The sequence below is a fragment of the Osmerus mordax genome, chromosome 1 (assembly GCF_038355195.1).
Source record: "Osmerus mordax isolate fOsmMor3 chromosome 1, fOsmMor3.pri, whole genome shotgun sequence".
NCBI classification, from domain to species: Eukaryota; Metazoa; Chordata; class Actinopteri; order Osmeriformes; family Osmeridae; genus Osmerus; species Osmerus mordax.
Genome location: NC_090050.1, coordinates 22,210,568 through 22,227,657, shown reverse-complemented (window position 1 = coordinate 22,227,657; position 17,090 = coordinate 22,210,568). Strand labels below are relative to the sequence as shown.

Here is a 17,090-nt window from a genome sequence, read left to right as displayed (position 1 = left end):
AGTAAATGTCACCACTCTGATGCTGACATGATCACCAGCCAGACAGCGGAGCGGGCTAGCTAATGACCGGAGCCCACTGCCAGGCTGCAGAACACCAGCCAGCCCAAGCCACTCATTTTATTCTTCTCACAAAGTGTAAATCATGTCTTGTGTCTCCTTCCTTCTCTCTCGGCAATGGAACATTGCTCATTTGTATCTCTCTCTCTCTCTCTCTCTCTCTCTCTCTCTCTCTCTCTCTCTCTCTCTCTCTCTCTCTCGTGTGTTGAATGTGAGCGTGCATACATGCACTAGACAAACATGTCTGTGTTTTCAAGCCCATGTTGAGCCCGTCTGTGTGTGCGTGCGTGTCTGTGTGTGTCTGGCTCTTTCACAAACTCCCCATAAATCTCTTTTGGTCAGGAGGCCCTCAAGTGGCCAAGGTCACTACTGCCATTTATCTGTCACTCCCCCCCCCCACACACACACAGGCAGACACACACACACACACTGACACAAACACATACTGTACACTCGCACTCATACTCATGCCTTCTGACAGGCTGGTCTACTTAACCCACACACTTCAGAATGCCATAAGCCCACTTGGCTCTTCACAGATACAGCTCTCATTAGCTGGAGGTGGCAGATCTCTGCCAGGCAGGTAAATATTCACAAGGTCTAGAAATGCGGGCAAGCCTCAGTCAGACCTGGGTCAACTATTTCCAAATACCGTCCCTCAACAACAGTTCCAAACACCTGCTTGAGTTGTGTCAGCCCCCCTCCTGGAGTCTCTCTCTCTGTCTCTCTCTCTCTCTCTCTCTCTCTCTCTCTCTCTCTCTCTCTCTCTCTCTCTGTCTCTCTCTGTCTCTCTCTGTCTCTCTCTGTCTCTCTCTGTCTCTCTCTGTCTCTCTGTCTCTCTGTCTCTCCGTCTCTCTCTCCCCTATTTCTTTATTTCTGTATTCATGTTTCTCTCTTTTCTGTCTCCTTCTCTCCCTGCCTCCGTCCCTCCCGCTCAGACATCAGGGTGACTGGTGGTACTTAGGCTGCCGGTCTGGAGCATAATCCAGCCTCACTAATGAGGAGCTAGGAGCTCGTTTCCTGAGCTAGCGGCCTAGCATCCTAGCATTAGCTTCCTTAATTACAGTGGTCAGTAGCACTGAGAGAGGAGAGGAGAAGAATAAAGAGGAGAAGATTAAAGAGAAAAGAAGAGAGGATAACTGAGGACAGGACAGGAGAGGTACAGAGGGAGGATAATTTGACAGACTACATTTCTGTAGTACCCCCCTCTCCCCTCCCCCAACATGCTCAGCCTTTAAATAGAGACTGGTGTCACCCGGATTTAGAGGCCTGCCCCTCCCCTCCCTCCCTCGCTCCCAGCCATCACACCACGCCTATGACATCAGCGCCTGGTTCCGAGGCACTTCCCTCCAGGGCTGTGGCAGTGGTCACCGTTAGGGAAGAGAAACAGGAAGAGCGTTTTACCGCCCGTTCTGTCCTTGACATCATCTATGACCGACACACGGCCTATCATGATTTAGCACTGCAACATGAAGGCACATCACATAATCCAATCAGGTTTCAGCGACTGGTCGAAGGGCCTCTAATCAATCATCCCAAGCTGCTGTCTAACCAGGCTGGAGTTTTAGTCTGGGTCTAGAGTACTGGTCTGGGTCTGGATCTTTAGTCGTTGTTGTGCACCTAGGTATAATTCCAACCGTTCCCCCTCCCCCTCCTGCTCCATCTCTTGCTGCTCCTCCTCCCCCTCCTGCTTCTCCTCCATCCTCCCCCTCCCCCTCCTTCTCCTGTTCCTGCAGCCATTAGCAGGGGGCTGGCCTTGTAGCTGAGTCGTCCAGGAGTTTGACCCTTGAGAGATGCTGCGATTCAGCCATGCATGAAGCCAGCTCACTCTGGAACACCACTGGAGGGCTGGGGGAGGGTGTGTGAGAGTGTGTGTGTGTGCGTGTGAGAGAGTGTGTGAGTGTGTGTGTGTGCGTGTGAGAAAGTGTGTGCGTGTGCGTGTGAGAGAGTGTGTGAGTGTGTGTGTGAGTGTGTGCGTGTGAGAGTGTGTTATTGGCCTAGAGAGGGGTTAGATATGATTTTAACTCCATCCTGCAGTAAAGCATCTAAAAGCATTTAAATAATTAATTTCCTCTCCTGCATGATAATAACAATTCCATTGTGAGCTGCGAGTACTGAAGGACACAGTCTCACACACACCTGCACACACGTCTATAAATGCATGTGTAAGTGCACAAAACACCCTCACATTAACACACACACCCTCACATTAACACACACACACACACAGTGAAGGACACGTGCATGCACATTGCAAACCTTCACACTCAAACAACCTTCAACCCTAACATGATGTAATGAATGAGAGATGTCGCCTTTGCAAACATCTCCATCATTCACCGACCATCTCTCTATCTCCCTCTCTCCCTCCCTCCCTCCTTCACTCTCCAACCATCTCCCTCCCTCCATCTCTAAACCCCCCCCAAAAAAAAAAATCTTCAAAACCATGGATTTAATGTTCATTAATTTGACAATTCTCACATAGTATTTGTGGAAAAGACGTTCACTTAACAGCATAGTCGCTGAACACTGAATCCCAGCCAGACTAAATGACTCGAGCTTGGGGGAGGCAGTTGTAATGTTCAGAGCGTAACCAGTAACAGTTGAAGAGTACTATGCAACTCTATGATTGAACTCTGTATTCATGGAGATTGGTTCAGTGAGATTAGATTTCACCTGTATGATAATGGTGGTGGAAGATAGCAGTAGTACAGATTACACCACCCTGGTCACGGCAGCCAGGACCACACTGAAGGAGACAGCCCACATGCTGTTGGCTCTTTCTCATCCATCTTGCGTGTGTTTGTGAGAGTTGGAGTGTGTGCGTGTTTGCGCGTGTGTGTTTGTGAGAGTTGGAGTGTGTGTTTGCGGGTGTGAACGTGTGTGTGTTTGTGAGAGATGGCGTCTGTGTGTGTCTGTGCTTGTGTGTGTGTGTTTGTGTGTCTCGATGAGCAGCCCTACTTGTCATTTATTAGCGGCCTGTCTGACAGCACATGCTTCATGTCACCACAGGAAGTGACATCGGTGATCTGCCAATTGTTCTTCATTAGCATCCTTGTGTCAGCCCTGGGGATGGGTCGGTCAGTGGGTCGGTCAGTGGTTGGGCCAGATGAACCCAGACCAATCATTCTGAGCTCCAGTGGCCCTGACAACATTCTACATCCTATGATGATGTTTTACCTCTCACACACACACGCACACACTCACACGAAAAAATCTCCCCAAGCTGCAGAAGAGTGGTGGAAATTATGACAAACTGGAACCATGTTGGGGAGAAAAGGTGTGTGTGTGTGTGAGAGAGAACTTTCAGGAGAGATGGTACCATAACAACATGTTTTCCAGATACTCTCAACATGGTCGTCTTCCTGAGATTCCCCAAGGCAACTCAGTCTGAATCTCCTACAACATTCACGCGGCACATGACACGGAATTCAAGTGCCATGCCAGAATCTGATTTGTGACCTACTTTTATGTGGAGCCTACTTTCTTCAGTCTTAGTCTACCACACGCATTTACACACACACACAGTCACATGCATGCTCACACACATGCATACACACACAGTCACATGCATGCTCACACACATGCATACACACACACACACACACACACACACACAAAGACACACACACACAGACACACACACACAGACACACACACAGACACACACACACAAAGACACACACACACAGACACACACACACAGACACACACACAGACACTCTCACATCTGTAATTACACAGGCATGCTAATTGAGTTCTTCATTTTGGAGCGCGCTAGCGCTTCCCCTGAAGAATGAGTCTGAATTGAGATTACTATGCCCTGGGACAGATGTCTAAACGTGTGTGTGCGTTTGCGTGTGTGTGTGTGTGTGCGTGTGTGTTCTCCCTGAAATGAACCTCATCAGACAACCAAAGCTAAATGCCTCCTTAGTATGCAGACACAAGGATGATGTGTGCTGTCTGTGCTGCCATCTTTTAGCACTGAAATATCCCCAGCCAAGTGTCTCTGCCGAGTCCAACTCTTCTTTAATTCGCCCTTGGGGTTTTAACTCACTTCTCAATTTATTTACAAATGACATGTACATGGTGCGGGGTGACTTGTTGTGATTTCTGGATACTGACAGCTTAAGACATAGGAATTCCCGGCTGCCATGAGATCACACATTTTAGTGAAAAATGAATCGTGAGTGTATGTGTGTCTGTGTCTGTGTGTGTGTGTGTGTGTGTTTGTGTATGTGTGTCTGTGTTGAGCTCTCAGCGTGTCGTCTGCTAATTCAAAGGGATCAACGAGAATGGCCAGACAAGAATACGTAGAGGAAGATGGACACGCTGACATGTTGACGGAAGCAATGGCTGCAGCTTCCTGTCTGTCTGACGGACTGACAGCCTCTGAGTGTGGGTGTGTGTGTATGTGTGTTCAGAGCAAGACCAGCTGTGTGTGTGTTCTACAAGCTGTCACAGACAAAGAAAGGAGCTTGATATTGAAACCTGCAATTATCTTCCTTCTGCCTCTGAGCTGAGGGCACACACACATACACATGCCCACACACATACACATGCCCACACATACACACACACACACACACACACACACACACACACACACACACACACACACACACACACACACACACACACACACACACACACACACACACACACACACACACACACACACACACACACACAGGGCCAGCTTGCGACCATAGCAGATGTGTCAGTGGGTCTTCCAGGGTTGAAACTCCCTGGGAATCAGTCCTTCTCCCAGACTGCTTTAGCCAGCCAAGCTAAAGCCTAATTCACGGAGCAGAAGGTGTCCTTTCATCCAAAGTAACTCTCCCCATTCAGCCTGATCTTCTCTGTAACATGGCATGTCTCTGTTGAACAGCCCAGCGTGCAGAGCTTTCATGTTGTGACAGGCAGAGTGGTTCCCGTTCTCTCTTCCACAGAGCACAATGCGCTCCGCAGCTTCCTCTGCTCGTCTCTCTGCCGTCTCCGCGTTCTTCTGCGGCCATCTTGGATTCCCTAACCGTCTCTTTCCTCCGTCCTGTGTTTCCAGAGACCAGAGAGAGCATCCGCCAGTTCCTGTGCCGCCCGCCCACCTGCCCGCCGATCATCTTTCATGCGTCTCCCCGCACCCGACTCCACCTCAACCATGAACTGTGAGCAGGACTTTGGAGAGGGCGACATGAACGTCACCCTCACACTACGACTCCTCATGCACGGCAAGGTACAGCAGGTTGATTCAGTATGATTCGGTGTGTTTGATTTGGACTCTGTTTGATTCAGTGTGTCTCAGTTTGACTAAGGTTGATTCGTTTGGATTCAGATCGATTCTGCTTGGTTCAGTTCAATAGAATTCAGTTTGACACATTCGATTCTTTGTATTGTAACGACAACAGGCCTACTTCACAGTATTAGCAAATCCTTTTTGGCCTGTGTCAGTGTACAAGTATAAACTGATGACGTCATCTCTGTTTCCTTCTACAGGAAGTAGGCAGCATCATCGGCAAGGTGAGCAGCAACATCCTGTCCTCCTTTCTTCTTCTACGGTCTCGGCACACATTTTAGCTTCGTGTAGCAGCAACGTCACATCCTGCTCCCTAGTCTCGCGTCTTCACCGTGTCACATCCTGCTCCCTAGTCTCGCGTCTTCACCGTGTCACATCCTGCTCCCTAGTCTCGTGTCTTCACCGTATCACATCCTGCTCCCTAGTCTCGTGTCTTCATCGTGTCACATCCTGCTCCCTAGTCTCGTGTCTTTACAGTGTCACATCCTGCTCCCTAGTCTTGCGTCTTCACCGTGTCACATCCTGCTCCCTAGTCTCGCGTCTTCACCGTGTCACATCCTGCTCCCTAGGTTCGTGTCTTCATCGTGTCACATCCTGCTCCCTAGTCCCGTGTCTTCACCGTGTCACATCCTGTCGACGGTGTGTAGCGAGCAGGAGCCATGAAGGGGTTTGGTATTCAGAGGACACGCTCAGATCCCTGGTCTCTCTCCTCCGCCGTCCTCGCCAGACACTCACGTGCTCCCCGGGGATCCATCCCCGCGGCAGCCATACCTCTGTGCAGCCGAGTGTGGCCGACGCTCTCTCCGGCTAGCTCCTTTAAAACACCACACCTTCCCCCCGATTCACTCTGTCAGAAACGGGCGCTAATGCCAAGCCACGCCCTGTAGGGGTGGTTTGCTAAGAGGGGTCAGCTGAGAAACAACCATGGAGCTAATGCCAGTGATGTGTACGTGAATGCAATGTCGCTATGGCCGTTTGAACACCTGTCTCTCCTCTCCCACAGAAAGGAGAAACAGTGAAGAGAATACGAGAGGAGGTAAGCCCCTCTGGCCCACACATCCCTTGTTTCTCTCCTTCCGTTTCTTCCCGTCCTTCTCTCACTCTCTAACAGACACTGTCCCGACCCCAGCCGTGTGGAGGTGCTGCCGTTACGGTCACACGTATCAAGAGGAGACCCAGGTGTCCTGGACACTCGGCTCTCCTCCTCCTTCTCCTTCTCTCCTCTCCTCTCCTCCCCTCTCATCCTACCATGACAGTAGAGACCGCACAGGAAGCACATGAATATTTAAACGCATATGTGGATCTCAAGGGTACCAGATCCACACCAGCGTTCCGTCTCCTCCCTCTCTCTTTCGTGACACTCTTCTGTCTGTCTCTCTCTCTTTCTCTCTCTGTTCGTTCTTCCCATCTCTGTTTCTCAGTAGTCTTGTCTACCGGAGAAGATCATGCACTATTACACACACGCGCACACACACACACGCACACGCACGCGCACACACACACACACACCCACACCCACACACACACACAGCCTCCACCAGTGAGCCTTTTTCATTGGGTCAATAAAAGCGTTGACATGACGCTTAATAATGATCTACCCTCCATTCTAGGATGGAGGGAAACGGGAAGGATGGGGTGGAAAAAAAGGATGAGAGATTAGAGAGGAGGGGAACACCCACATATCAGAGATAAAGGGTCATATAGGAGCTGCTGCCGACGTCAAACTGCCGAAACATCTGGCGTGTGTGCAAGCATGCTGGCGTGTGCATTATTGTGTGTGCGCCCAGATGCTTGTGTTGCAGTGTGTAGGTGCCTGAGCTTACGCTTTGCCAGCCGTGGGTTCAGCTGGAGAGCGAGACAGACTGCTGCCTCCTTTCGTTGTCATATAAATAGAAACGCGTAATGATGTGGAGATCTGTCACTCCGAGACGAGCATGATCAACACCAAGATCAGTTCATTCTCTACCTCTATTACCTCAATCAAAACATTAGCATGGGGCGCAGAGAAGGGAGTCTGTAAAGAGATTTGTGTGTGTGTGTATGTGTGTGAGTGTGAGAGAGAGAGAGAGAGAGAGAGAGAGAGAGAGAGAGAGAGACAGAGACAGAGACAGAGAGGAGAGAGAGGGGATGAGAGAGAAGGAGAGAGAAAGAGAGAGAGAGAGAGAGAGAGAGAGAGAGAGAGAGAGAGAGAGAGCATCCTTCAGAAGGATAGAGAGCTCATGTATAAGTGAATCAGACAGGTCTGAGTGCTGCAGGACAGTGAATCAACCCTGCAGCACTACTTATAGGCCTTTCAGATGAGCTCTCTCTTTTCTCTCTCTCTCTTTTCTCTCTCTCTCTTTCTCGCTCTCTCGTTCCCTCTCTCCCTCTCTCTTTTGCTCTCCCTCTTTTTTCCTTCTCTCTTTCTCTGTCTCTCTCTCTCTCTCTGCTTAGCTGAATGACTCAGACTTTGGGAGAGATAAAAAAAGGATGACGTACTTCTCTCTACCCTTTTTCTTCTTCTCCACCTTCACACCATCCTCCACCCACTCCTTCATCCCTTCTTCATCGCCTCCCCCTTTCCTTCCCGCCACTCACTCCTCCCTCTATCTAATTCTCCAATTCTTCGGCTCCATCCATCCCTACCACCTTCCCCCACCTCCTCAATTCACTCTACCTTTGCACCCTCCCTCTCCCTTCTCTCACTCCCCTCCTCTACCTCCCCCCTCCCTCTCCTCCTCCTCCTATGCATATTTCAGTGTGGAAGCCCATCCTAGGGATGACAAACAAAGCGTGAACTAGAGAGGGCTGTTCCACTGAAGCATATGATGAATAGAGGAGAGGAGAGGTGGGAGGAATGAGGGAGTTTCTCTCTATCTCTCGCTCTTTCTGTCCCAAAGCTTAGACTAGCATGCTTTACACCTTGACTCCTGGTGACCACACACCTCCGCCCGGCAGAACAGAGCAGCGGAATTGATGCTTGTCTTCCTTTCTTTTCACCATCCCTTTTCCCTCTCCTCTCCTCTTTTCTCTCCTCCCCTCCTCTCATCTCCTCTCCTCTCCCCTCATGTCTTCCTCTCCTTTCCCCTCCTCTCATCTCCTCTCCTCTCATCTCCCCTCTCTTCCTCTCCCCTCCCTTCCTCTCCTCTCCTCTCCTCACTCCCTTCTCCTCCCCGTTCCCCTCCTCCCCTCCTCCCTCTCCTCCCCTCCACCTCGTCCTAACAGAGCAGCGCTCGTATCAACATCTCGGAGGGTTCCTGTCCAGAGAGGATCATCACCATCACAGGGCCCACAGAAAATGTCTTCAGAGCCTTCACCATGATCACCTTCAAACTGGAGGAGGTAAACCAGCTGGCTCTCTCCTCCTCTCTGGGTCTCTCCCTTCCCCTCCTCCACCTCCTCCTCGGTCGGCTGTCCCCCCCGAGGGACCTGGTGTCCGGGCACCGTTAGTCTAACCTTTATGGGCTGTACATAGCTGGCATTCATTAAACATGTAGAACACACACAGACACACACACACCCCTTCCGACTCCTCAGCCATCCCCAGGACATGACTGTCATAGTAACACTGTAGAGGTGCCTCACAGCCATGTGATGTATGATGCATATGTGGACTCTGGCTTCAGTTCTGTCAGTCTGTCTGACAGTCACACACAAACAGCCGCACACACTCACACACACACGTCTGGCTACTCTGTTTTTCCACAAGAAATGGAAAGACATGCCTTCATTGTTCTCAGTCACACTCTTACCAGGAACCAGGTACTGAGGGCTTCTTCCTGTTAAACACAGAGGTAGAAGCACTCTGACAACCGAATCCATACTAACGCAGTCTAATTGACAGATTATGAATTATGAATCAAAAGCGCAAACGTTACCACAAACAGTACTTCAAACCTTCCTGTAACTGACTGAACCAAGTCAGTAATCAACTCTCTATTATGTTACAAGACCAAAACAGGAATACGGTGAACATCACTATAACTCAAGTTCTGCTGGCTTGTGTAAATGGGCCAGCAGAGTCAAAGCCTCAGGGAACTGTGTTGGGATTTGCCCAGAGAGCTTGGAAAGAGAGCTGGCAAAAGAAAGCCAAGCCTCAGCTTGAAAGAACAGGATTAGGATGTTCACAGCTATTAAGACGTATTGCATATTCTGAAATTAAATCTAGGAAGTGATGTTTCAACCTCCCTGATCCAGATTGGGAAACGCATGCCCCGTTGGAAATGCGAGAAGGAGAGTGGGTGAGACAATCTCCGAATAGGAGAGAGGGTAGATAACAGAAGGAAAAAGAGAGAGAGGGAAAAAAAATGGTGTCTCTACATTTCCTCATACATTTCCTCATTCCTCTATTTGATTTTAAAAGCTCCAATATTGGCAGAAATTGACTTTATTATTTCCCAGTAGAACTTCAGAGATTCACATGCGAAGCGCACACCAAAACAATCAGCCTCCGAACCCCTTGATACAGCAGGCGCTTTCTGCTTGCAGAAAAGATGCGTAAAGTGTGCGTTGCATTCGACCGCGGGGGCAGAGTCCGGACCTATCAACATTCCCGTCACGTAGACAGTTTCGGGCTGATGGGCAGCCAGACAAGCCTTTGCTATTTACATTTCAAACGCACCCGGAGTCGGGCTGCCTCTAATTGATTGCGCGGCGGCATGGCAGTGATTCTGGCTGTATTTATGAGTAGGTTTAATTAAGAAGAGAGGTGCTGCTGGACTGTTGGATTTGCAGCCCACTGCTATGGAACCTGCTACAGCACCAGGAGAGAAGAGAGGAGGGGCAGGGAGGAAAGAGAGGAGATGGGAGGAGTGGAGGAGAGGGAAGGATTGGCTTTGGGAAAGAGGAAAGAGATGGGGGGAGGAGGAGGAAGGAGAGACACTAGGAGGAAGAGAGGGTGGAGGGGGGTTAGCCCAGACGTGAATACTTTTGACCTGAGCAAACACTAACTATCGCCTCCATGGAGATCGATAGAACGGTGAACAAGGTTGTCACATCCATGTTCAATCAGCGGGAACCCTGGTCTGTCGAAGAGGGGAGCAGGGCGAAGAGGAGAAGAGAGCTAGAGAGAGAGAGGGGGAGAAGTGGGATGAAAGATGATGGATTCCATGTTTGTGTGAGGGGCTTTGAAGTCATCCTCTTGCCCACTTTGTTTTAACCCTCGTGCTGCCTTCGGGTCACATGACCCAAAGGTTCATAACGAACCATTGTTGTGTTTACCCAATTTTACCCAATACAAAAACAAATAAAAATAATTTTCTTTTAACCATTCCAATGTGGGGGGTCTGAGACAGCCCAACAGTTAAAAGAAAATGCTTCACTTTGTTTTTGTATGAGGTAAATTTGTCGCAATACGACGGTGGGTCACAATGACTGATGGGTCAGAATGACCCGAAGATAACACAAGGGTTAAGGTAAGGAGGGGTGGCAATAGGTCAAAATAACTCTGTGGGGTGTTAAACCAATTACATCTGTTGCCTTTAGGACCTGACAGCTCTGGTAGCCAATGGCACAGTGACCAGCAAGCCCCCCGTCACCCTGCGACTGGTCATCCCAGCCAGTCAGTGTGGCTCCCTAATCGGCAAAGGCGGGTCTAAAATCAAGGAGATCCGAGAGGTGAGCGGTCTGGTCTCAATACTCTGCATGAGTTTCCTCCCCTCCCCACGTCCTTCCTAGATACATGAAGGATGAACATAAATGATGATAGCCCTACTGTAGAGAGGGGTTGCAGGAAACTCTTTAAGGCAGGTCATTTCCTTGATATTTATATTTATATCTAGACTTCAATGATCTATTATGTCAGTTTGATCTTCTTGGCTCACTTTATGTTCTTCAATTTGATATCACACCACTGTACTTCAGTTTATGTGACAAATAAACCTGTCATTTAAGTTATGTTTCCTCTGCTTCCTTCCTTCTTTCCTTCCATGCTTCCTTTCCACTTATTTCCCTCCCTCTTACCCCCCTTCCTCCCTCCCTCCGTCATGGCGACCAGACCACGGGCGCCCAGATCCAGGTGGCAGGCGACCTGCTGCCTAACTCCACAGAGAGAGGGGTCACCATATCTGGGAGCCAGGAAGCCATCATCCAGTGTGTCAAGCTCATCTGCACAGTCATCCTAGAGGTGGGTCTCTCCCGGCCTTCTCCGGAACGCACGAGCATGCTCTCAGACGGAGGCTGTTGCCGGGCGGGATTCCAAACCGCCAACCTTCCGAACGAACAGCCGATTATTGAGCAACAGAACATTTATGTTTTTTTTCCAAGAGACATGCTGTGTGACTCTTTTACTCGAGTAAGGTGACGTCTCTTGCACCTACATGTGAAAATACGTTGCATAAATCAAGTGTTTAGATTTAGCTGTCTGATTTAGCCACAAGCTCATCAGTATCCACAACAGACACTACCAAAATGTCACAATTGCTTTCTCTCATGTGAAGTGCTTAGATCAGGGAGATACATCACGCAAATAATAGAACGTCCGCCAGTGGGAGAACAATCACCTTCAGATATCTGTGGAGTCAACATCAAAAACATGTTCACACAGAGGAATGCAATCAGTTAGCCAATACCTAGAATAGATCCAGTATTATCTGAGGCAGTGCTCCAACTACTTCCAGGGGATTAAATGTGAAAACAGAGAAATCAAAGGCTTTTTCAACTCATTGTGATTCTAAGCACCTTGTGCTAAAGCTAGAGAAAACTGCTGACGTGCTGAGGGGAGAATCAAACCGTTTTCACACCCTAACTTCTTCAGAATCAGAATCAGAATGGGATTTATTCGCCATGAAAGTTTGCACAGACAAGGAATTTGCTTTGGCAGGAAGGTGCATACAATAAACATATACCTAAAATTTAAATATGTGGACTATCTATACTAAGGGTACATAAACTAGCAGTACTAAGTGGGATTAGAATAGAATTAAATATACAATAAAATATAAGTTGCCGTAAATTACAATATAAAAATAGAAAAATACAAATATTACAAAAAATACAAATGTACAAGATACCATTATTGTAATGCAGTGCAAAAAGCAGTGTGTTTTAAGCAAGAAGTCATTAGAGTCAGTGTGGTCCCTTGGCCTTGTTGGAGAGGCCAACAGCGGAAGAGAAGAAACTGTTTTTGTGGCGTGAGGTATTGGTCCTGATGGACCGCAGCCTTCTGCCGGAGGGGAATGACTGAAACAGGGAGTGTCCAGGGTGGGAGGAGTTGGCCACAATCTTCCTCGCTCGCCTCAGGGTCCTCGAGGTGTGCAGGTCCTCGAGGGTAGGCAGATTGCAGCCAATCACCTTCTCAGCAGTGCGGATGATACGCTGCAGTCTGCTCTTGTCCTTGGCAGTGGCAGCAGTGTACCAGACGGTGATGGAGGAGGTGAGGATGGACTCAATGATGGCTGAGTAGAAGTGCACCATCATTGTCTTTGGCAGGTTGAACTTCTTCAGCTGCCGAAGGAAGTACATCCTCTGTTGTGCTTTCTTGATGAGGGAGCTGATGTTCAGTTTCCACTTGAGGTCCTGGGAGAGGATAGTGCCCAGGAAGCGGAAGGACTCCACAGTGTTGACTGGGGAGTCACACAGGGTGATGGGGGTGAGTGGGGCTGTGTTCCTCCTGAAGTCCACAACCATCTCCACTGTCTTAAGAGCATTGAGCTCTAAGTTGTACTGGCTGCACCAGGTCACCAGGTTGGCCGCTTCCCACCTATAATCAGACTCGTCTCCACCAGAGATGAGCCCAATAAGGGTGGTGTCGTCCGCAAACTTCAGGAGTTTGACGGACGGATGACTGGAGGTGCAACTGTGTACAGGGAGAAGAGCAAAGGAGAAAGGACGCAGCCCTGAGGTGATCCGGTGCTGATGGACTGGGAGTCAGAGACTTGTGTTCCCAGCTTAACGCACTGCTTCCTGTCAGACAGGAAGTCTGTGATCCACCTGCAGGTGGAATCAGGCACGTTCAGCTGGGAGAGCTTGTCCTGAAGCAGGGCGGGGATGATGGTATTGAAGGCCACAAATAGGATCCTGGCATAGGATGCTGGGGAGTCCAGGTGCTGTAGGGTGAAGTGGAGGGCCATGTTAACTGCATCGTCCACAGACCTGTTGGCTCTGTAGGCAAACTGCAGGGGGTCCAGTAGAGGGTCAGTGATGGATTTAAGGTGTGCCAGCACCAGGCGCTCGAAAGACTTCATTACCACAGAGGTCAGGGCGACGGGTCTGTAGTCATTATGTCCTGTTGGCCTTGGCTTTTTGGGCACAGGGATGATGGTGGAGGACTTGAGACAGGCTGGAACATGGCATGTCTCAAGGGAGGTGTTAAAGATGTAGGTAAACACCGGAGACAGCTGGTCAGCGCAGTGCTTGAGGGTGGCTGGAGAGACAGAGTCCGGCCCAGCTGCTTTGCGGGGATTCTGCCTCTTGAAAAGTCTGTTAACTTCACCCTCCTGAATGGAGAGAGTCGTCACTGTAGAGGGGGGGAGGTGGGAGGCCTCCTGGGTGGGAAGGGGTAGTTCAGGACTGTCCAATTGTCTTTCAAATCTGCAGTAGAACTCATTCAGGTCGTTGGCCAGGCGGGAGTCGTTAGTGGAGTGGGGGGCTCTGGGCTTGCAGTTGGTAATCTGCCTGAGCCCTCTCCAGACAGAAGCAGAGAATTGGTTTGCAGAGAATTGGTGTTTTAGTCTCTCTGAGTACAGTCGTTTAGCCTCCCTCACCGCCTTGCTAAACCTGTTCTTCGACTCCTTGAAACTGTCTTTGTCCCCACTCCTAAACGCGGCCTCTTTCTCTGACCTCAACTTTCTCCAACCTTCTTGTCTTCTCTTCTGCTCTCTTCTTCCTTCCTCTCCACCTGCAGTCACCTCCCAAAGGAGCCACAATTCCTTACCGGCCCAGCCCCAGCCCTGTCATGATGTCAGGGAACCAGGTGAGAAAACCGACCGTTACCTCAAAGCAACCCCAACTCAACCTCAGAACAATCTCATCACGTATTTAAGGCAACCTCAAAATAACCTCAGGACAAACTCTGTGGGAGCGTTCAGGATCACATCTTCTGAGAAGCAGCAGCTAGCCTCGTAGCTCTGCGCTGCCCACTATTCTTAGTCTGATTGAACATTTGCCACAGAAGACAGAGATTCAAGGTGAAGGTTGGCCTGTTCATGCTCCCTGGTTATATTACAGGATACACGATCACCACCACACCAGGAACGCTTCCTCAATGCAGCAGAATTAGCCCTCTGCATACTCTCTACTCACAATGAAATGGAAGCAAAGCTGTTTAGATGTTATATTTATAGCAGCGTGAGACAGCGTTACCTAATCTTGCGACTTCCTAGCTCAGTCTTACATTTACATTTACATTTTAGTCATTTAGCAGACGCTCTTATCCAGAGCGACTTACAGTAAGTACAGGGACATTCCCCCTGAGGCAAGTAGGGTGAAGTGCCTTGCCCAAGGACACAACGTCAGTTGGCATGACCGGGAATCGAACTGGCGACCTTCAGATTACTAGCCCGATTCCCTCACCGCTCAGCCACCTGACTCCCTATCAGGGAGTCAGGTGGCTTATCTGTCTTATCAGGGTTGCTAAGCATCTATCTGACCCGTAACATTCCCTGGAACGTCTTCCTCCCTGCCCGAGGACTCAGCGCACCTAAACAAACTCGCTCATGTTTATTCAACATCCAGCATGACTATTCATTAGCGTCATGCATATGCGTGCAGAAACACTAATATCAAGATCAATCAGCCTCATGAATATTCAACACCGCCACCACCTCCCATCCTCTGATTTTTAGCAAATTCCGTAGAAGTCAAAAATAATTGCAGTGGAGAAGGCAGGTTGTTCCAGCGTGTGCCGAGCGTTTAACTTTGATTCATGTGTTTTGTTGTGTCAGTCTAATCACCTGACCTGGGTCAATTACTATTTGCAAATTCTCTCAAAACACTTATGGTTGATTCGAAACCACACAAATTAAACTCCCCTCAATGACTAACGTACTACATACTTTAATGTAATGGGTCTTTGTAAGAGCTCCAGGTGTGGAACGTACACAGATACCCGAGGAGAGGAACAATATCCTGTGATTTGTAGCCCACATCTGTGGAGTGCAGTGATGACAGCGGTGTTGTTACGGTGTTACAGTCGTGATGACACAAGGACAGCATGGTGTTCTCTTCTTTTTGGAGACCTTTGTTGTTGTTATAGAAACGTGTTAACGTTTTGTTTTAAGTTGTGAAAAAAGTGTGTTTCCTGTTAGAGGACAATGGAATGATGTAGATCATTGATAATGATCTACCCTAATGCCTTGATTTTTGTTCCTCTTCTGTGCGTGTGTGTCCGTGTGTGTGCATGTGTGTGTGTGCGTGTCTGTGTGCATGTGTGTGCGTGTCTGTGTGTGCGTGCATGTGTGTGCGTGTGTGTGTGAGTGTGTGTGAGCGTGCGTGTCTGTGTGTGTGCGTGCCTGTGTGTGCGTGTCTGTGTGTGTGTGCGTGTCTGTGTGTGTAGGTGTTTGAGGCATCAGAGTATGGTTCTCACCCTCTGTTCCAAGTGGCTCAGGGAGGGATGGATCTGCAACAAGTAAGTAAGACAGACAGACGGACTAACAAGACAGATAGACAGGCAGACAGAGAGAGAGGAGAGAGAGAGAAAGAGACAGACAGACAGAGACAGTAAGAAAGAAAGAAAGACCAGCAGTAAGGCAAATCGAGGGAGAAACATGTAGTAAGACAGACAGACAGACAGGCCTCCAGGAGGGAGAAGAGGTCATGTGATTACTGTATGTAAGTGCTGGAGTAAGAAAGACCAACACCTGGACTATTCTGATGACCTGTTTCTCTCACCCAGGCATACACTCTACAGAACCAATATGGCATTCCCCATGCAGAGGTGAGATCAGTAAACATGACTAAAACATGACTCCTCGATGCTTGCTGTGGTTTGTCCTTGGTTTAAGTCAGAGTGTGGAGGTTCATGTTGGATGTGAATGTGTGACTCCTCTCTTGACCAGCTGGCCAAGCTCCACCAGCTGTCTATGCAGCAGCAAGGCCTGGCCCCCATGTGCCAGCCTGCCTCCTCGGGCCTCACTGGTACGTATGCTGCTCTGGGGGTGGGTGGAGGTGCAGGCGGAGCCGGAGGTGCAGGTGGAGGCAGAGACGTTGTTGTTGGGGGGTGAGGGTGGGCCCTAACCCGATAAGCAGATCATGAAATAAGCTGCCCTTCTCAGTAAATGTTCTGACCCCACCTGCACACCTCGGTCGAAGAGGTCACGTACCTAAAACCATTTGTTTCAGTTGCCCCGGGTGGAGACATAAATCAAGTGCACCCAAAGTATCTGACGGTGTTCGGATGGTGTGACCCAGAGGGAGTAGATTATCCTGGTGAAAGTGGGCCAGGACCTGGCAGGATGTATCAGCCTCCAGCAGGATGGGCTTTAACCCCCTCAGCCTGTCCCGGCAAGCCAGGGAAGAGGCTTTGGTCTGGGGATCAGATCCACACACACGCTGGGCTTCCCTGGTCCTCCCCCACGCTGACTCAATTAGGAAAGTACGGGAACGGAATGTGTGTTTGGGATGCAGGGTGGAAACTAAGCTGGTGTTCTAGACAGGGGCTGGAATCATTCACCTCTGGCTAGTAGACGTCTGCGTCCGCTAGATCAGTTTGAACTCCTAAGTTCCTGTTTGTGAGTCAGGATTCCAGCTACGAGGCCTAATGTTCCAGTCAGCAGACTCCGGGGTGAGTGCTGTTAATGCCAGTTCCTACATCCAGAACCCCAGA

The 17,090-nt window shown here is 49.4% G+C and overlaps 1 protein-coding gene across 2 annotated transcripts in view; it reads left to right on the top strand.

Annotated features, from left to right (window-relative positions):
* Nucleotides 1-5,165: 5,165 nt before the first annotated feature.
* Nucleotides 5,166-17,090, top strand: part of pcbp4 (poly(rC) binding protein 4) — a 21,517-nt gene continuing 9,592 nt past the window's right edge. For both annotated transcript variants that reach the window (XM_067230276.1, XM_067230208.1), the window contains exons 1-10: nucleotides 5,166-5,290; nucleotides 5,551-5,574; nucleotides 6,354-6,386; nucleotides 8,555-8,671; nucleotides 10,814-10,945; nucleotides 11,325-11,453; nucleotides 14,172-14,240; nucleotides 15,822-15,893; nucleotides 16,161-16,202; nucleotides 16,324-16,402. In XM_067230276.1, coding sequence (XP_067086377.1) covers nucleotides 5,183-5,290; nucleotides 5,551-5,574; nucleotides 6,354-6,386; nucleotides 8,555-8,671; nucleotides 10,814-10,945; nucleotides 11,325-11,453; nucleotides 14,172-14,240; nucleotides 15,822-15,893; nucleotides 16,161-16,202; nucleotides 16,324-16,402 — 805 coding nt within the window. In that variant the 5' untranslated portion in view covers nucleotides 5,166-5,182. The remainder of the gene's footprint in view (nucleotides 5,291-5,550; nucleotides 5,575-6,353; nucleotides 6,387-8,554; nucleotides 8,672-10,813; nucleotides 10,946-11,324; nucleotides 11,454-14,171; nucleotides 14,241-15,821; nucleotides 15,894-16,160; nucleotides 16,203-16,323; nucleotides 16,403-17,090) is intronic.